The sequence below is a fragment of the Hevea brasiliensis genome, chromosome 14 (genome assembly GCF_030052815.1).
Source record: "Hevea brasiliensis isolate MT/VB/25A 57/8 chromosome 14, ASM3005281v1, whole genome shotgun sequence".
NCBI classification, from domain to species: domain Eukaryota; kingdom Viridiplantae; phylum Streptophyta; class Magnoliopsida; order Malpighiales; family Euphorbiaceae; genus Hevea; species Hevea brasiliensis.
Window position 1 is genome coordinate 13,471,973 of NC_079506.1, and position 20,808 is coordinate 13,492,780.

General features: G+C 32.4%; 3 protein-coding genes across 3 annotated transcripts; 2 read left to right on the forward strand and 1 right to left on the reverse strand.

Moving 5' to 3' along the window:
• The first annotated feature begins 2,126 nt into the window (after positions 1 to 2,126).
• LOC110669006 (cytochrome c) lies at positions 2,127 to 4,748 on the forward strand. Its single transcript, XM_058134080.1, has 3 exons — positions 2,127 to 2,381; positions 2,528 to 2,661; positions 4,361 to 4,748. The coding sequence occupies exons 1-3, from the start codon at positions 2,270 to 2,272 to the stop codon at positions 4,451 to 4,453; spliced, it is 339 nt and encodes a 112-aa protein (XP_057990063.1). The 5' UTR covers positions 2,127 to 2,269; the 3' UTR covers positions 4,454 to 4,748.
• A 2,929-nt stretch (positions 4,749 to 7,677) lies between these two features.
• LOC110672296 (uncharacterized) lies at positions 7,678 to 15,891 on the forward strand. Its single transcript, XM_058134077.1, is given in 20 exon segments — positions 7,678 to 7,814; positions 8,485 to 8,564; positions 9,177 to 9,281; positions 9,776 to 9,832; positions 9,929 to 9,999; positions 10,539 to 10,638; positions 11,474 to 11,544; positions 11,682 to 11,782; positions 11,881 to 11,984; positions 12,067 to 12,120; positions 12,306 to 12,361; positions 12,520 to 12,558; positions 12,659 to 12,803; positions 13,007 to 13,188; positions 13,254 to 13,321; positions 13,517 to 13,589; positions 13,676 to 13,737; positions 13,855 to 14,782; positions 14,963 to 15,253; positions 15,485 to 15,891. Coding segments are annotated over 19 exon segments (2,862 nt in total). The 5' UTR covers positions 7,678 to 7,814; positions 8,485 to 8,489; the 3' UTR covers positions 15,765 to 15,891.
• Positions 15,844 to 19,679, reverse strand: LOC131172653 (putative receptor-like protein kinase At3g47110). The gene is made up of 6 exons (XM_058134078.1): positions 18,065 to 19,679; positions 17,780 to 17,848; positions 17,508 to 17,686; positions 16,988 to 17,249; positions 16,347 to 16,763; positions 15,844 to 16,168 (listed from the first exon to the last, which is right to left on the reverse strand). The coding sequence occupies exons 1-6, from the start codon at positions 19,677 to 19,679 to the stop codon at positions 16,155 to 16,157; spliced, it is 2,556 nt and encodes an 851-aa protein (XP_057990061.1). The 3' UTR covers positions 15,844 to 16,154.
• Positions 19,680 to 20,808: the final 1,129 nt, after the last annotated feature.

Consider the following 20,808-nt stretch of genomic DNA (forward strand, 5'->3'; position numbering starts at 1 on the left):
AATTTGATTATCGATGAAGAGTCAAAATCTAAAGTTTAATTACACTATTGTATTTATTAAGGAAATTTAGTTTAGTTATTTTAATTTTTTTTTATTTAATTTGGTGTATAAGTTTTAATTTAAATTTATTTTAGTTTAAAAATTAAGAAAATTAATTTTAGAATATTAAAAACTATTGCAATGACCAATGAATCGGAATTCCATTTTAGAATATATAAAATTTTGAGTAAAAATATATAAAAAATTATATACTTCTTGATATTTTGGTTTGTTTATGAATTGGAATGGAATTGAATTTAATTTTTTAGATTTTTTTTTTTATATTTTAACGTTTTAGTTCCACATGAAGTTTAATTTTTAAAATAATTTTATATAATTATTGTTTAAATTTTAAAATTAATTATTAAAAAATTTAATATAATATATATTTTAGTTATTTTTTAATTATAATATATATATAATTAAAGATTTAATATATTATATAATATATTAATATACTTATATGAATTAATTTATTTATAATTAAAAATATTAAAAAAATAAAAAATAACTATTTATATTTTCTAATGCATGCGGTTCAGTGTACAGCTTTAATTGGCAGATCTTTTTTAATAGATAAAAAATTTATTAAAAATATTAAAAATATAATATTAATATCTTATTATTATTATAAGAAAATATTTCTGAAAATTAAATTTTAATTTTTAAAATTATTTTAATAATTTATTTAGGTTAAAATTAAATAAGCATCAAATCTTCATGTTTGGACAGACTCAAATGACAAATCTATAAGCCACTTATATTTTTGGAATGAAAACTCAGAGTTAAAAAAATTGTTTTATTTTTCCATTTATTTCATTTGTATTTTATGTTGTGAGTTTATTTTAGAATAATAATAATTTTTAAATAAAAATTTAAATTGTTAAATTAAAATTTTTTAGGAATAAAAAGAAAATTGCATTTCAAGTTTGATTGTGCACGGTTTTTGAGACTTAAATCAAATAAAAAAAACTCTATCAAATTAATAGGAAATATATTGAATTAAATTTATTTTGATATTTTAATTCGATTTGAATTATTTATTAAGAGTCAAACCATGATTGTATCCACCAAAATCATATCAAATAAAAATAATTTATACATATATTATTTTTTTAATTTTTAATATATATTATATATATTTATATATATATAATTATGAATTAAATATAATTTAGTATTATATTTTATTTTTTTTATATTTTTTAATAACTTTAATTATAAATATAATAAATTACTTCATAATTTTTAATTATACATAATATATATATATATTTATTAATAATTATATTTATATTTTATAGTTAAATATTATATGATGAATATTTAAAATATTTATTATATAATATATTTAATATATATATATATATATATATTTTATAATTAAAAATTATATAATTTAAAAATAATAAAAAAATATATTATATAATATATTATGTATTAATAATTTAATTTAAAAATTAAATATTAATTAAATATAATTAAGAAAAATAATTATATAAAATTATTTTAATAATAAAAATTAAATCAAAATTATGTTAAATTGAATCTTTTTATTCAATTCTTATTTCAAAGCAGACTCCGAACAAAGAAAAAAAAAACCCTAATTCCAAGTGTGAGGAGAGAAGCTTCGCAGTCTTGAAAACGTGAGGAAACAAAACAGGCAAGTGGTTGGCGTTGTCAGTCAACAATGCAGAGGACAATTTTGTGATTAAAAATTAGAGAACGTTGAACTCTCTCCCCTTTGTCAGCTAAGATTTCGCCACGTGTCTTCATCTCAGCCGCTGCTCGCCATAGAGGAATGTGAAGAAAAGTTCCAGAATCAAACCATTCGACATCTCCCATTAGACATTTCAATGGTTTTTTAAAAAAAAAAATTAATATATAAAATTACTATCATGCCACTAACCTTAAGATCTACTCGAGTGTGCTAATGCTATGCTTACTCGCTCTTCTAGTCGTCAAGATGGATGCTTACAAACACTGAATGGCTGTGATTATAATCAGTTATGAGGATTATTTTTTAATCAAATAATAAAAATAAGGGCAATTATGTAATTTCAAATATTCCCGTGTCGCCACCCAGAAAGCTCTAACCTTCCCCTTTCTATCTCTTAAATTCTAAATCAGGTTCCTGTTCTCTTTGCTTGTTGAACGCAGTCGAAACCCTAGCGATCATCATTCTGTGTTTGAATTTTTTTTGTGTACCGAGAGAGCTCAGAAGAAAGAAATGGCGACATTCGAGCAAGCTCCACCCGGTGATCCAAAGGCCGGAGAGAAGATCTTTAAGACTAAATGCGCCCAGTGCCACACCGTCGAAAAGGGCGCCGGCCACAAACAAGGTATATTATATCTATGATTAGGTTTCTATTTTCGATTTTTTTTTATATCTGGATCAACTGGAGTTTTATTTGGTTTTCTCTAGTGGATCTGGTTTAGATTGGGTCAGTTATTGAGTTTTATTTTTTATTTTTTATTTTTTATGCAGGACCCAATTTGAATGGGCTTTTCGGAAGGCAATCTGGGACAACTGCTGGGTATTCCTACTCTGCAGCTAACAAGAACATGGCTGTGATATGGGAAGAGAAGGCTTTGTACGATTACTTGCTCAATCCGAAGAAGGTATATAACCATTTTCTTTCTTATTTGTATCCTTGTTAACTTAGTATTTGGAAATTGGTTTGTTCTGCAACTAGATAGATCAAATTGTTGGAGTAGATTCTGTGGTGAGTGGAGAAATTTTTGTATTTCTATTGGTTGCTAATGATGGGAAGTTTTAGGTGGTAGCAAGCTTTATGTTTGAAGTTTGGTTGTCTAGGATTCCCTTTCCCTATAACTTGTTTAATATTAGTGCAATAAATTTGATTTCCATATTGATTGATGGGTTTGTTCAAGATATTTGCTTTCATTATGTTGATTTTTTAGGGGTACCACCGCCACAGCCAAAAAGCTTAACAAATGCTGTAAATGGACATTACCAAAGTTACCCTTCTCAATTTATGCTCTGTTTTTTTCTCCAAAAAAAAAAAAGCTCTGTTTTATTCATTCAGCTTATCATCTGTTCATTGTTCATCTTCCCCTATCAATTTCTTAACCCTTCTCTATTTCTTTCTCTCTCCTCACAACATGTACCTCTGTTTTTTCTTCTTTTCAGAATCATTAGGTGTTTGCCTAATTCTTTTCAAAGAAAGATGATGTGGACTAAATTTAGATCCTTGCAAGTTGAGTTAAATAACTCAATCTTGAGTTTTGATCATCTATTGGTGTATTCAAGACCGAAAAGACATAAAACAAGGTCATTAGGAAAAGAGAAATAAGTTTCAACTTTTGATTAGTCATCTTGAATAAATGAAAATATAAGATGGTTAACTAAGAATTGATAATTGACCTAGAAGTATTACACATTTTCAAGGATTTAATCCAAAATTGTTTAGAGTGGAGAATACATATAGTCCACCCCAAATTTTTTGGGACAAAGGCTTAGTTGAGTTGAATTGAGTTGAGCAACTAAGAATTGATAATTGTCTTTAAGATCTGGGCAAGAGTTAATTATTTGCACTCAAATTAGAGAGAAAAGGTTGAAAAATATTGATTTTCAGTGTCAATTTATTTTGCGGTGGGGTTTCAGGGCTGCTTCAGTGCAGCTGCCATGGTGGTTACACAAGATGATTTCTACATGTTTGTGTATCCATTCCAATCTGGTCTTGGCTTTGGGTTCTGATGGGCTTTACGATATGACATCTTTTCTTCTTTACTAGTTTCTGTTATAAACAGTCAAGTTTGTGTTTGAGAATGCTAAATATCCTTGTGTACAAGCTCAATCCTAGATTCCTTGGTGGTGTGGTGGGAATGGTGGTGCCTGGCAGGTTCCTTGTGTACACTTCTGTTAGGTGTAACTATGTTTCAATTTTTTTTTAAAGATTATTAGGATAAAGAGAATGTTTGTTGCAGAAATGGTGACTGAGGGAGCAAATGAAAATGAAACAATAAATACATCATACTAAAGTTTCCTTCTTTATCTTTTGTTTTGGACCAATAAGTTATTCAAATGGTTTCAACTTGTTGTAACCGCCTTTTTTGATATAAACCTAGTTGGGCATTTGAGAATGAAGCATTGTTGAAATAAAATATGGCATTGTTCTGCTGTGCTTCGTGGCAATTTGTTAAAGTGCCTGGAGCCCTTGATTTGTTTTTCTGTTGTGCACAAATACACATTGTTAAGATATGATATTGCTGACTTGACTATTCTAAGCTGTCGTCCTTTGGAATCTACTTATTTAATCATTTTCTAATTGATTCCTTTTAATTTTGTTTTGTGCAGTACATTCCTGGAACTAAGATGGTCTTCCCTGGATTGAAGAAGCCACAGGAGCGTGCAGATCTCATTGCCTATCTGAAGGATGCAACTGCCTGATCTTCTTGATTAGTATGGATATTTAGCAAATGATTTGTGACATTAGTTACTGTCCCAAACAATTTATTTTTTCGAAGGAAGACAAAACTATCCACTTTTTGAAATAAGATGGATTAAGGCTCAAAGATGCTCTTTGCCATAAGTGTTCAGATGAGGAGGGGAAAAAAATTTCTTTTGTAAGACCCTTTTCATGAGGAATTTCATGAGCCTGTGATAATTTTTTTTTATAGCCCATACCATCAACTGATCTGTCTATTCTGATGAAATTTTACATTATGAATTTTGGTTTCTATTATTGTGTGCTGTTATGAATTTTATATCATGACCTTGAAGTTACACCGATTATGCAGGAGCCTCTCAATGATGTGTTTCCTGAACCAGTTAGTGTTTTGAGATTGCATTAGTTGCTCGACTTGACCAACAAGCATTGATTTTCTTTTATGAACACATGTCGACTTGTTTAATGTGGCACTAGTTCTTTCCTTCATTGTTATTCATGGAAATCACAGTTTGTTGTCAGTGTTTATTTCGTCAGGGTGACTTGATGAACTTCATTGGTTACAAAGCAAATCAGCTGCATTTTAGACATGCAATTGTCCTACTGGTTTTCTGGAGTATGAATCCCATAGATGAAAACAATGTAGTAGTGTTAGCAGTTCATGTGAAATTCTGTGGGATCGTCTTTGGTAGACTCTCTAGGTTGGACTCTCATTATATGGTGATATCATTTAGAAAGGACCTTTGAATGTGCAAATGCGAATTGGCTTAAATGGAACAATATGGTTTTCCAACCAATAAAACGAGTTAATTGTGATTAGAGGTAGTCTTGTTTGTGTTCCAATGTATTACGTTAATTTCCTAAAGACTTGGGTTGACCTTCTATGCTACTGCATCTAAGCCTGAAAAAAGGTTATTAAGGCTGCGTTTGAATAAATCCTGATTAATTCATTTTAATTTATAATAATTTACTGAAAACAATTGTCATAATAATTATTGAAAATATTAACGACGTAAAAATCGTCGCTAAATGAATGCTACTTTGCGGAGCCTGATTTGGTATCGGCAACGATTAATTTTTAAAAGGAAATATTCCGCCACCAACTTTTTATTAAACTTTAACATTTTTAATTTATTATTTTCGTCATTATTTAGCTTGCAAAAATCGACCGTTACTAAATTTCATCGTTAAATTGTAATTGTAATTTTTTTTATAGTGATTATTATTAGAAAAATGGAATTGAAGATGACCCAATTTCTTTTAAAAAAATCATTTCCCCAATTTTCCTTTTGAGTTTTGACAATCCCTGTTTGTCTATATGGTTAACGGAGCTTACCTTACAACTTCTCATGGTATATTTTTTTTTTCTTTTTCACTATATTTCATATAATATTCAAGGTTATCAATAATAGTTGAATTTATATTAGAGAACTAATAAAAATTACTCTAAAAACAATTTCATTTTAAAAATCACTCTTTGAATTCATTAATAGACTAATTTAAAATGGTTAAAGTAATGAGAAGAGAATTTAAAAGTTGCATCCAATAACATAAAACATCATGAGCAAAAAACAAGGCCTGGTGGTAAGATTTTTTCTTTTTTTTTTTTTTGGTAAAATTGCAATATATAATCAAATCATTTTAATTTTGATAATTTAAGCTAATTTTAAAATTATTGTCAGATTTAATATTGTATAAAAACTATTTATATAAACTCGATTAGAGGACTAATTATATCTCATTTATTATTTTGTCTAAAAATAATTCTCTCATGATTTTTTTTTAGCAAACAAATTAAGAAATTCAAACTTTGTAACAATGAATAAATAGGCTTATAAAAAAATAACGAATAAATATTTAAAAAAATATATATTTGTTATAAATTCATACTAAAATAATTTTTAATAGTTTTTATATATTTTTAATAATAAATTTTTGTAATATAAATTAAAATAAAAAAAAAACATTGATAAAATAATTCCCGAAATTGAATAACAGTAAATGAGATTAAACCTTGTAAGTTTTCTTAATTTGTTTTTTTTTTTTTTTTTTTTTCTTTTGCTCTCTTTTTCTTTTTCTTTTAAATCATAAGAGAAACTAAATAATTATATATATATTTTTTGGGTAGTGGTTCAAGATCCTTTCCAACGTAAAACAAAACTGATTTTGATGCCATTTTTGTGCTACTTCCCAGTTTGTCGTTTGATACAGAAAGAATACAATTATACGTTCCTAAAAGTGAATGAGCTTCACCCTCCACTATTAACTTGAATGATTATTCAGTGTGGCGAAGCCATGATTTTTGGGTAGAGTACAAAAATATCTTTTTTTTTTTTGCAAAATATTTTATGAAAAAATATATTTTCTTTTATCTACAAAATATTTACACATTATTAAATAAAAAAATACAATTTTCAATTTTTCTATCAAATTCAATCATATACAATAAATGCATTATAATCTCATCAAAAATTAAAAAATAATAATAATATATATTGTTTATCTATGACCCCTGTAATTCCAAAGTTGAGCTATGGGAGTTCTTTCTCTGCATGATTTTTTTATTTATTTGACTCGAATTTGAGACCTCAGTTAAGGGGAGTTGAGCCACTTTTACTCAATCCAATTTTCGTTGGTAAAAAAATATAATATATTTATTTTACATATTATAGTATAAAAAATTAATAATTATCATTTTAAATTAAAATGTGTAAGTAATATATTCTTATTAAATATAAACTTTTTTTTTATCTCATATATGTAACTAATTGATTAATTAATTACATATTAATAAGATTATTAAAAGGCTAAAAGCTTTTGTGCCATTGTTAATATATAATTAAAAAATTATAATAAACTTTTGATATTTTCTATTGGATCGAGTTTAAGTTCTTTTCGATTATAAAAGGAAAATAAAAGATTTAGTTGTAAAATATAAATTAAAAAGGAAAAATATCTAAAAGGAAAATAAGGGATTTAGTTGTAAAAAATAAATTAAAAAGGAAAAAATATTTAAAAGGGAAATAAGAGATTTAGTTGTAAAAAATAAATTAAAAAGGAAAGATATCTTTTATGATTATTTTATTTTTAATTTATTTTGTCTCCATACAAAATTATGGTAGAAAGACAAAGCGCTGGCCACTCATCAATTGCCCTGTTCAGTTTAGACAAATAGGTGACGTTAGTAACTAATACCTATTCAACTCTTGCATCTTGGATGCCAATTCAAGAATAAACTGCCAACTCGTTAGACTGTTTGCAAACATTTATATTTTGAGATCTTCCACACTATCTTTCTTGGGTAATCTAGATTTCTCTGCAAAACCTCACTCCTAGTTTCTGTACAAAGATCCTCTGTTTCAGGTCACTGTTCTTGCTCTGCTCTTCTCTTCTTTAATTTCTTTCTTGCATTTCGATTTCTTGATGTTTCTTTTAACTTATTTTATAAACGTCCATATTTATCTGTCCACGTATGTATGCTTGAGGTCTTGAATATCAATATTATGTTTCTGTCATGCAGGATGATGATGTATAATATGCATTGATTGATTCGAGTCTTTTTTTGGCTAAAGAGAGTTAATTTGTTTTGGAATGTCAATTAGATGAAGCTATGAATTCTTGTTCTTCCTTCTCTCTGGGGTTAGTTTTGGGAGATTGGGTTATGTGAGAATAACTACCCAGATCGTTATACAATAGTATTGATTGATATAAAGCTGTGAAATTTTTGAAACTGGAATTCAACTTTTATTTTTTTGGGTGTTATATGATAGGAATCATAAATAACATCTATGGATGTTACTGTAGGTCTTAGTGTAGTAACTGCTTGTAATTCTTTACTGGTGATAAGACTGTTTGGGTAATATAATGTAGGCGGAGGGGGGAGGAGTGGTCTGTGCTAAATTAGCATTGAGAAAATTGATTCTTTGGTCTTCTTGCAATTTAGCTAGTGGGAAGATTAGAGCATAAAGGTAAATATGACTTCAATTAATCTAAATGCAACTGGACTAAATTTGCTTATGTCTGTCTAGTGCAGGAAAGATGTTTGAGGGAGAGTTACTGGAGCATGGATTCAATCAACAGGATGGAGAACCTTCTGATTCTTTGGTGGATAAGGTACGATGTAGGCAACTTTTCTGTTTTACCATGAAATCAGACCATCCCTCTGTCAGAAGATTTTAATTTGTTCACAGTAGGCTTTAAAAAGGTTAGTTTGTTTTTTAGTTAGTTTTTGGCTATTTAATCAAACCTTTGGTACTTCATGTAATGTGTCATGTTCATCGACTTCCATTCAGTCCCTTAGTTTAGACAGTTGACATGGGCATGTGATAGGGTTATCCTAGCTTGAACATGAGCTAAAGCTGCCATTGGAGTGGCCATAATTTCATCACCTTATTGATTGCTCATTTTACCTTAGCAGTGGATGTTAATTCTTATTTTATTAATGTGCTGACAAAGTGATTATGGGTTTTTGGGACTCTTGTAGACAACTGTAGCATTAACTGTTATGCTGGTGTAGCATTTTCTTTTTCCACAGTTTGGGTCCCTATATGTATTATGCTAATGAATAATGAAACTTCCTGGAGAGCAGTTCATGTCACTATAGCTTTTGTTATTGTGAATATAAGATTGGGTTTTTTATTTAAAATGAATGACTTCAACTGGCATTTTTTTCTTTCCTTTAAATGCATGTCTTGTATCTAATTTCTTTTGTATATATGGATTAAGGTTGACCCCTGGAAACCTGCATCACTGACCTGGCAGCGAAAGTTAAATAGTGAGGAAGTTGCCCTTTCACTATTCACTTTAAGTTTTCAAGAGAAATTTCAACTGGTATGAACATATATATATATATATGTATATATATGTATGTATATTCTTTTCATATCCTTCAAATCATTTTCTTGTTATTTTATATAATGCATGAAGGAGCCTAAACCACTTTCATGAAGAGGGGTCTTGGAGTGCAAGGAAACTTTATTCAAGATATGTGAAAGATATATTAAATGCTGCAAATGAAGATGAACAAATGAATGTTAGTAATTTTTGACTTTTTTTTCGGGGGAAGACAAAAATGTTAGATATGCCACCTTGTGACAAATTACACTGGATGTGACTGTTCTATAGAATTGAATAACCGTACCTGGTAGATTCACCTTTCTCTTTTGGCATTACTGCATGATTTTCAAAACTCTTTGTCATCTATGTTCTCTATGACATGAATGAATGGTATATGTGTGTCCTCTTTATGTCATAAATCTGTGGCAAATCTGTGTCCTTCTCTTTGTTATATATGTCCACAAGGCAGTTTTCTTTGTTCTCTGCAGGCTCCTGTAGGTATTCGGTTGTGGCGTTATCTCCGAGAAGAAGCTGCCAAAGGAAAGGTAATGCTCATTTATCTTAATTGCTCATTGTAACTTGGTTTTGTTAACAAATTACAAAGATCAGTTTGATCTCCATGTTCTGTTTGACAATTTCAGGGTGGTGTTATCAATCCATTTTTTAAGCGCTTTGTAACATCTTGTCAAGGCATTCCACTAGGTGGCATTGGGTAGGTCTTTATAGTTGTGGTTCATTGAAAATCTTACTTTTCATATTTATTGCATTTGCTTGCCTCAGAAAATCAATATTTGAACCTTTATTGGCTCAATATCTATTTTCTTGGAAAACATAGTCTAAAAATATGGATGTATAACTTTTAGCTCGAAAATATAGTCTAGCAATATGGATGTATAACTTTTAGCTTATATTTAAAACTAAGTTATAAGAACTGATATTTAAAGTTACCAAGTTATAAATTAACTAAACTAAATTAATTTATCAATCTAACATTTTTTTGTGTATTTATGATACAAGTTTTGTGTGGTAGTCGTAGATTGCGAATCTTCATATTAAGAAGTGTGAAGGTAACATTAATTGCTCAATTTGTATTGAAATTATGTTGGCATATGGCTGGCTGGGTATTTCAGATGTCTCCCACAATTTATGCATTATTTTTTTTATTAGAGTTCTAAAATGAGAGTGTTAATTTATGAGTTTCCCTCTAACCCCCTCCTTTTTTTTGGCATATACAATTTTGACACTTCACAGCTCTGGAAGCATTGGAAGAAGTTACAAAGGTGAATTTCAGCGCTGGCAACTGTTCCCTAGAATATGTGAAGAAAAACCTGTTTTAGCAAATCAATTTTCTGTAAGTTTAGCAAACCAATTGTTCATGAATGAAATTTCATTTTGCTAACCTTAAGTAGCTGTTGTTAAATTAATTCATTTACCCGTGTAAAAATAATGCATGCCAGGCAGTGTACACTTTAAGACATGACATGCTTACAGAAAGGTCGTTATTGTTCTGTGTTTTTGAACTTATGGGAAGTAAATGTCTTGTTCACTGTCCAGTGCATGTTCTCTGCAAGAAGTCATAAATAAATGTTGGCTTTGCATAATTGATTCTCAGTAGCTGTCTCATAACATAAAGGTCATCTTTGTATTTGCATGTCATATTCAAGAAAAATACACTGCTATTATGTTATTGGATGCAAATGCTCATATGCCTTTGTAGCTTTCTGTCATTTGCAAGCTCTTTAGACAAATATACAGGCTGTTTGAGCAATTTCATTTATTAAGGGTAATGACTTACTGTTTTTTCTTGAATTTGACTTATTCCAATGGGTTGTGTGAATGTGCTTCAAAAAGATTTGAAATTAAAAACTTGGTCTTTAGAAGCACGAACTGATGATTGGCTATATGCATCATTAGTTAAATTTTGGTTACATTAAATCATACAAAGGATGAAGTATGCAGATATATGGATTATTACAGTTACAGTGATTGAAAGTTCTGGTGCTGGAATGCTGAAATAGGTTATTGGACTAGTTACTATGGAGTGCTGAGTAGTTGATCTCAACCTTTTATGTGAGATTACCAAGAATTTGTTGGTGAAAAATGGTTAGAACATTCATTAAAGAACAGAGATTCTTTTTGAAAAGAAATTTGCAATTTCTTAATGTGAATGCGAACAATTCATGCAGGTTTTCGTTTCACGCTCAAATGGTGCAAAGTACTCTAGTGTTCTGTGCCCAAGGAACCCAGAGGTGCTTAAGTAAGAGACTTTATTATTATCCACTTAAATGTATGATTAATAAATAAAGGTTGCTCCTAATTCGGTGAGAGCATTAGCTGAGGTAGATTTTTTTTAAATATACCTGTTTATGACTAACTTAACGAATGCATACTCAGAGTACCTACAATTTCTGGAATTGGATCTTGGGACTGGAATCTGAAGGGAGACAATTCAACCTATCATGCTTTATATCCAAGGTCATGGACCATATTTGAAGGTAATCTGCATTATCTGGTGTTATACAAATCAAATTGTTGAGACTATCATTGTGGAAAAAATTTTCTCATATCTGGTCATTCAACTCACTAAATACAGGTGAACCTGATCCAGAACTTAGAATTGTTTGTCGTCAAATTTCACCTGTCATTCCTCATAATTATAAGGAGAGCAGCTTCCCTGTCTCAGTCTTCACCTTTACGGTAGGAAAGTATCTCTATGAAGTTTGATTGTTGGACATTTGTATAGCTTACCATGGTATTAAGTATCAGTTATTTTCTTCAGCTCAATAATTCTGGGAAGACAGCTGCAAATGTCTCCTTGCTTTTTACATGGGCAGTAAGTCAATTTTTACCTTGCATTCATCTCTTTTCATGAATGTTTCTATGTTGCATCTCTGCTGGTTAATACTTATTTGTTTAGGCGAGTCAGACATGCTCAGTGTGAAATGAATTTTTACATAGATTTATATTTTAGAAGCCATCAAATCTCATGCAAATTCATTGTTGTATATGCCTATTCAGAATTCTGTTGGAGGGGATTCTGAATATTCTGGTCTGCACTTCAATTCTACAACAAAGTGAGAAAAGTTCCATAACTCAATTGTTTTCATTGTTATTACAGTTTTCATATTTTATTTGTGAATATAACATATAATGATTTTGACTTTTCAGATATGTAAAAGTGCATGTGTGCTTGTAATTTTTATGCTAACTGACATATTATTGGTCCTGCTAGAATGGAGGATGGTGTGCATGGTGTCCTTCTACATCACAAGTAAGCTTATTTCCTGGAATAGGAGATAAGTCTGGACTTGGTTCTCATGTGTTATATGCTTAAATATCCTATATTTAAACTTTCTTATTTATCAATACAGGACGGCGCATGGTTTTCCCCCTGTGACTTTTGCTATCACTGCACAGGAGATCAGTGGCATACATGTCTCAAAATGCCCACGATTTGTGATATGCGGAAACTCCCAAGGCATAGCAGCAAAAGATATGTGGCACGAAATAAAAGAGGTTGCTAATTTCCTGAAGCTTCTGTTCTCCTCCATCTTCTTATTCTTCTTCTTTTCCCCACCCCTAAGAAGTACGTTCTCCTTTGTTTTATATCTAGTTCTTCTTCAACAGGGAAATACATCTAATGCCATTTTGTTTTGTGCACAATGTTGTTTTTTCATCATTGTCTAGAGAACTTAATATATGTAATTGTATTTTAATAGCATGGATCCTTTGACAACCTTAAGTCAGCTGGAACATCAGTGCCATCAGAACCAGGATCATCCATTGGAGCAGCCATTGCAGCCTCTGTGACAATTCCACCAGATGCAGTACGTAGTGTTACATTTTCTTTGGCATGGGACTGCCCTGAAGTATGCTTCAGGGGTGGAAGGACTTATCATAGGTAGGTTGCCGAAGTCCTTCCTGAGCAGTTTGTAGGTTAAAAGATTCTAAATTTTCCATCAACAGGCGTTACACAAAATTCTATGGTGCTAATAGGGATGCTGCTGCAAGAATTGCTCATGATGCTATTCTAGGTAATGTCCCATTTTGTCTTGTTTATGTTGGACTCCTTTCTCTCTCTCCCTCTCTCTCTCTCTCTCTCTCTCTCTCTCTCTCTCCTTTTCAAAAGTCTGTAGCAGTTGAGTGGGACTGTGAATAACAATTGCAGACAGATTTTGCATTTAGCAACTGCTGTTGTATGTTACTTATTTTTTATACTTGAAACATAGAGCATGGCCTCTGGGAGTCCCAGATAGAAGCCTGGCAAAGACCAATTCTTGAAGACAAGAGGCTTCCTGAATGGTGAGCTTGGATGTATAATTTTCTCATTTCATTTAAAGTCAGATACTGAAGTTATCTAGAAGGATTTTTTTTTTTTTTTTTTGCAGGTATCCTATCACTCTCTTTAATGAGCTCTATTATCTTAATTCAGGGGGGACAGTTTGGACAGGTTTGTGTAGTTTATAGCCTATTCTTATTCTTGGAAGATCGAATCTGTTTGTATTAGTTTTCAATTTTCGTCGCATGAAATTCTATTAATTAATTGGGTATTCTCTTATTTTTGCAGATGGATCACCTCCATTCCAGAGTTTAGTAAGCATTGGGGGAAGGAAGTTTTCCCTTGATAGTTCAGGGGCAGGTTTGAAGAGCATTATTGATGTAGCCCATCAAAATGACACTTCTGTTGACATTCTTGGAAGGATGACTTCAATGCTTGAGCAAATTCATGCTCCTGTTGCATCAAACTCTGCTTTTGGAACTAATTTGCTTCAAGAAGGAGAAGAAAACATTGGTCAATTCCTTTATCTTGAAGGTGTTGAATATCAAATGTGGAACACCTATGATGTTCATTTCTATTCTTCATTTGCATTAGTTATGTTATTTCCCAAACTTGAACTGAGTGTTCAAAGAGACTTTGCAGCAGCAGTAATGATGCATGATCCTAGTAAGATGCAACTTCTACATGATGGACGATGGATTCGCAGAAAGGTTCTTGGAGCCGTTCCTCATGATATTGGAATGAATGATCCATGGTTTTAAGTGAATGCCTATAACCTTTACAATACTGATACATGGAAAGACTTGAATCCAAAATTTGTTCTCCAAGTTTATAGGGACGTCGTTGCCACTGGTGACAAAAAGTTTGCAGAAGCTGTTTGGCCTTCAGTTTATGTTTCCATAGCTTTTATGGACCAGTTTGACAGGGATGGTGATGGGATGATTGAGAATGATGGCTTTCCTGATCAGACATATGATACATGGTCCGTGTCTGGTGTGAGTGCATATAGTGGTGGGCTATGGGTGGCAGCGTTGCAAGCTGCATCAGCCTTGGCAAGAGAAGTTGGCGACAAAGCTTCTGAGGAATATTTTTGGGCTAGGTTTCAGAAAGCGAAAGTTGTGTATGAGAAATTATGGAATGGATCTTACTTCAATTACGACAGCAGTGGTAGTTGTAACAGTTCATCTATTCAGACTGATCAATTGGCTGGACAATGGTCTGTTTCATTTGATGTAACTTAATCTGTTTTGAATATCAAACTGTTCATCTATTAGGTGTTTTTATTAAAATCCAGATTGCTTGATTAGCATTTTGAAGTATATTTATTGCCATGAAAGCAAATTGGACTCAGGCTTGACAATTTTGGTTTGGATTTAAATTGTGCTGCACGATGTAGGTATGCACGAGCATGTGGACTTCTCCCGGTCGTTGACAAAGAAAAGGCAAGAAGTGCACTAGAAAAGATTTATAATTACAATGTCTTAAAAGTGAAGGATGGGAAACTAGGGGCTGTAAATGGAATGCTACCCGATGGGAGAGTTGACCTGTCATCAATGCAATCAAGAGAGATATGGTCCGGAGTCACATATGCTGTTGCTGCTACAATGATTCAGGAAGATTTGATGGAAATGGCATTTCATACTGCAAATGGGATCTATGAAACTGCTTGGTCTGAAGGGGGACTTGGGTAAAATCCCTTTTCCTTTTTGTTTTTCTTCTAGATTAATATCACTTCTATGGAACTAAAACACAGTGAAGTAAGAAACCATAATCTCTTGTTTTCAGTTGTACCATATAGTCTCTTCTGTTTTCTGTATTACCATGAGTACTTTTATCGAACTTAAAAGAGACAGAAATGCACTGCACACATTCATTTACGCTGACACACTAAGCTACTAACACGCTGTTCTCTTTGTAGTTATTCTTTCCAAACTCCTGAATGTTGGAACACTGATGGCCAGTATAGATCTCTATGTTACATGCGCCCTTTGGCCATTTGGGCAATGCAGTGGGCTCTGTGTAGGCCAAAACTTGATGAGGAGGAAATGAACTTAGAAGTGAAGGAAGTTTATCAGCTTCCACAACATGCTGGATTTACTAAAGTTGCTCGTCACCTAAGGTTGCCAGAAGAGGAATCATCTGTAAGTCTTTTCCAGTCTTTGTTTGACTACACTTGCAAGAAGTTGGGTTACAGTTGATTGGTGTGTATCATTATTATGGTTGATTTTTGTGTATAGTGAGGAGGAGGGTATCATTCACGTATTTGAAAAACATACATGCTTGAAGTTTTATCATAGATGCAATTGAAGGAGAATCTGTTTGGTACATCCTACGCTTACAAATACATGAGTTCCATTCGAAATTGTAGAGGTGGATCTCATATAAACGTGAGAGATACTGCAATATTTTTTAATGAGTTCTCATCTTGGGGGTGTAAAGGGTTAAAATAAGAAAAACATTTTATGCATGAAGGAAACACAGTACTAACTAAGAAAGATGCATCATTACAAACATATATAAGGATTACATAGACTAGGTATAACAAGTTATGCTTCATGGTAATCAACAGGCATTCCGCATCAGAGTCATCAATCTTGAGTACCTGAGATGGAAAAAAAGGGGTTTTTTAACCAATCTTGCATCCATTTGCAAGTAAACAACTGATGTTACAAAAAAACATTCAAAAATTTTTTTTCATATGAGCAAGGGATGGGACGATTTTGTTACATGCATATGACAAGTTTTATTCTCTATTTCAACAAATGAATAGCATTATGTACCTGCTACTTGAAGTGCACTTACAGTCTCTCCCCCCCTTGGTAATTGAGTTCCAACAAGTTTGTTTCTAATGCAAGAGAGCTGAGCAACAACATCACTTATATTCATGCGCTCTTGTGGTGATTCTGTAGAACAAGAGATTCCAATTTCTAATATTGAAATCAAGCATTCAATGAATATATCGTTTCCGCTATTCCTAAAATTGTAGTTACTATGTGCATTGAGTTGCGCTTCAAAAAGATTGGGATCTATAATCTCTTTTACTTGTTCTGGCAAAAATCTTTTGACGAAACTGTGAAGGCTCAAATTCTCTTTGAACATGTCATCGGTTGGCCTCTTTCCCGTGAACATCTCCAACAAGAGTATTCCAAAACTAAATGTGTCACCATGTGTTGATACTTCATTGCCCACACCATACTCTAAAATATACAAATCAACAAATAGTGAATTGACTTGCTTTGAAACATATAAAAAATAATGAATTCTTCTAGCCTACTAGCGTTAGAAAACTACAAATTTTAGACATCAAATTAAAACTATTAATCATGACAAGTCTATAGTTGTCATTTCATCAATTGTCTTAAAATAGTAGAAAAAGAGAAATATTATGAAGGAAATGATGAAAAATATGTATTACCATTACCTGGAGGACAATATCCGATAGTTCCCCTTATTCCAAGAGAACTAGATTGATTTGTTGAATGGCCAAGCATCCTAGTAGAAAGAAACTTTACCAACCCAAAATCACCTACATGTCCAGTCATTTTTTCGTCGAGAAGGACATTACTTGGTTTTAGATCACAATGAACAAATGGTGTTCCACAATGATAATGAAGATACTCAAGCGCAGAAGCAACATCGATGGCAATATTCAACCTTTGGATAACATTTAAAGTCCTTGGCACCTCATCTAATCCAAGAGTTGGATGTAACCAGCCATCTAAGCTCCCATTAACCATGAAATCATAAACCAATGCTTTGAAATCATTACCATGATAATCAATTCCTGAACAAGCTGTGAGTATTTTGACAAGATTTCGATGCCTGACATTTCGTAGGGCCTCACATTCGGCTATAAAACTCTTTGAAGCTCCTCGTCGCATCAGGTTAAATACCTTAATTGCAACTACCATTCCTTGTTGATCAAGAATCCCTTTATATACAGATCCAAAACTACCAATACCAATCAAATTATCTGAAGAGAATCCATTAGTGGCTTTGAGCAGACTTTGATAAGACAGCTTCAATAATGGATTTCCATCAAATAGTGATACAGAATCTCCTTTTCTCTTTCTTAAATGGCGCCAAAAAAGCAAAGAAATAAGCAAAAATGCAACGCCTATAACCCCACAAAACGTGGAAATTATGATCTTTAATTTTGTAGTTAGTCTCCTCTTTGATTGTTCAAACTTGCAAACAGGTAGCCCAAAATCAGGTATGCCACCACATAGATTTTTATTTCCTGCCACAAAGGTAGCACTAGAATTCTTGAAAACTCCTTCTACTGGTACCATGCCCTCAAAGTCATTATAAGATAAATCCAAAAGCTGTGTTGACTTGAAGCTCTTTAAAAATTCTGGAATCTTGCCTGACAGATTATTATGAGAAAGATTTAACTCTCTAATGCCACGTAATGAACTAAAAGAGGAAGGAATGGATCCTTGGAACAAGTTGGCACCCATGAACAAGAATTCTAGACTCGTACAACTGCCAAGACCACCGGGAATCTCCCCTGACAACATGTTCTCATGAAGGTCAAGGATTCCTAAATTTTTCAAATTTTCTACGTCTTTGGGAAGAGAACCAGACAAATTATTCAGAGACAAATTAAGAACTTTTGAAAAGGAGGAAAGTCCAATAACTTGTGAGGGTATGGGACCACTAAGATTGTTTATAGAAAAATCTAGTGCGAGCAAGTTTTTGCACCTGCCTAGGCTGGAAGGGATGGTACCTTGAAGATTATTGTCAGATAAATCAATTTCAAGTAAATTTGTCAGGTTTCCCAGAGATGATGGAATATATCCCGATAAATTATTGCCTCCAAGGTAAATTTTTCTTAGATTTTGAAGCAGTCCAATGCCTGATGGAATGGTACCTGAGAGTTTGTTCCTGTCTGCAACGAAAACTTCCAAGTTAACAAGAACTTGTGTTCCAACTGGGATGTTTCCGGATATCTGATTGTTTTGTATGACAAATTGGAGGAGCTCCTTTGAAAAGTTGGCGATGTGTTGAGGAAGTTCCCCTCCAAAGTTGTTGCTGCCTATCTCTAGGAATTTTAAAGCTGTGGCGTTAGTTAAACTGGAAAGAAATCTCAAGTCATCAGCTTTCCCACTTCCTAAATTGTTGACAGAAATCACCAATTCTGAAAGTCTATGCAACTTGTCAAGAGAAGGCACTCTTCCGCTGAGATCATTTTGGGCTAGATCCAGCATTTCTAGATTTGAGGCGTTAGAAATTGAAGTTGGAATGGGGCCAGTGAATTGGTTATCAGCAATAGCAAACCTTCGAAGATTTGGAAGAGATATTCCAATGCCCAAGGGAAGACTCCCTTGGAATTGGTTTTCAGCAATGCTGAAATCCTTGATCGAAGAAAGATTGAAGATGGACGGATGGACGGTACCCGAAAATCCATTATGAAAAATTGAGAAGAACCATAGACTTCTCAATTGGCCTAAGGTTTCTGGGAGATTTCCGTTCAAGTAATTTTGATATGCAGCAAGAAACTGAAGGGACGACAGATTCCCTAAAGATGGTGGGAGGCTACCTATTAAATTATTCTCCTTCAAATAGATCTCTTGGAGCTTTGGTAAGAAACCAAGCTCCACAGGGATTTCGCCTGCGAGATTGTTGTTATCCAAATAAAAGAAAAGAAGGTTTGAACAGTTAGATATGCTAGGAGGAATATGACCGTCAATTGAATTGTTATAAAGAGACAACGTTTGCAGTCTGCTTAAACGGCCAATCTGAGGAGGGATCTCATGGCTGAAGCTATTATTATAAAGAGACAACACACTTAAGAAGCTCAAATTACCAACATGTGGTGATATGGGCCCTGAAAGTTTGTGGGAGTGCAGGTCTAACGTTGTGACTCTTTGGTGTCTACGCCCACAAGTGACACCATACCACCGGCAGAAGTGAAGACTGTTATTCCATGAGCGCATGACCCCAAAAGGGTCACTTATTTTGGCCTTGAAGTCCAGCAATGCAAGCCGATCTGTCTCATTGTTCTTGTGGATGGCAGAGGCTGCTGCCAAGTTGAAGCACAAGAAATGAATAAGAGAAAACAGGCACAAAGATGAGAAAGATGCTGAGGAACTCTTGCAATAAGGCCCCATATGTGCAGTTTGAGACTTTCTTTGAGTAGGAATTGGTTGGTTCAATTAAACAAGTATAAAGCGTATTTATGGAGAAGGGATGTGATACATTAAAATTCTTTCACATGGATGAAATATTAAAATATGAAAAATAGTTGAAGAGACTAGTCACATTATTCAAAATTTATGAATAATTATAAATAAATAATGAATTTATTCATAATCATTTAACATAATACAATATTATAATAAAATTTATAAATAACTTCATAAATTAAATTTATTAAAAAATTTCTAATGAAAACATACGAGCGTTTTGTGTAGGTTACCTACCTAACCAATGACATGTCTTTAATAGAAGGTATACAACAAAATCCAACGCTTACGATAAGATGTGTATTTATTTATTTTTCATAAGAGGATTAGAGGACTCGAATCAAACATTTATAATTGATTGATGTGCTTTTTAGCCATTAGACAAATTCTAATTATATATATATATATTGAAAATTCTTGATGCATTTGATCACTATGCTGACGGCCAGTGGCCATCCAATTAAGACTTCAACTGCCCTCAACGTTTGGGATTGGTTAGACTTTTCCACGATTGAAGAAGTATTGGTTCAATTAACTCATTGACTGAACTTTTAATTAATAGAAAAATTGTACCGTTTGCACAATATCTTCAAAGAATATTTAATGATTGATTAACGTTCTGCAGACTTAATTGCCTTGGGCATTTTGGATGGGTCCCTTTTTCACGACTAATTGAACTTCTAACTAATTTGTTGGCTATTGATTAACCTTTTATGTGAGATTACCAAGAATTTGTCAGTGGAAAAAGACTAAAACATTCATTAAGGAAATTAATCAGAAATTCTTTTATGTTTGTTTGCTTTGCAATTTCTTAGTGTGAATGGCAACGATTCATGCAGGCTTTTTTACATGGGCGGTAACCTTGCATTCAACTCTTTTCATGAATGTTTCTATGTTGCATTTTTGTTAGTTAATACTTATTCGTTTAGCCGAGTCAGACATGTTCAGTATGAAATGAATTTTTAAATAAATTTTTATTTTTGAAGCCATCAAATCTCATGCATATTCATTATTCTGAATTTGCCGGTCTGCGCTTCAATTCTACAGCAATGAT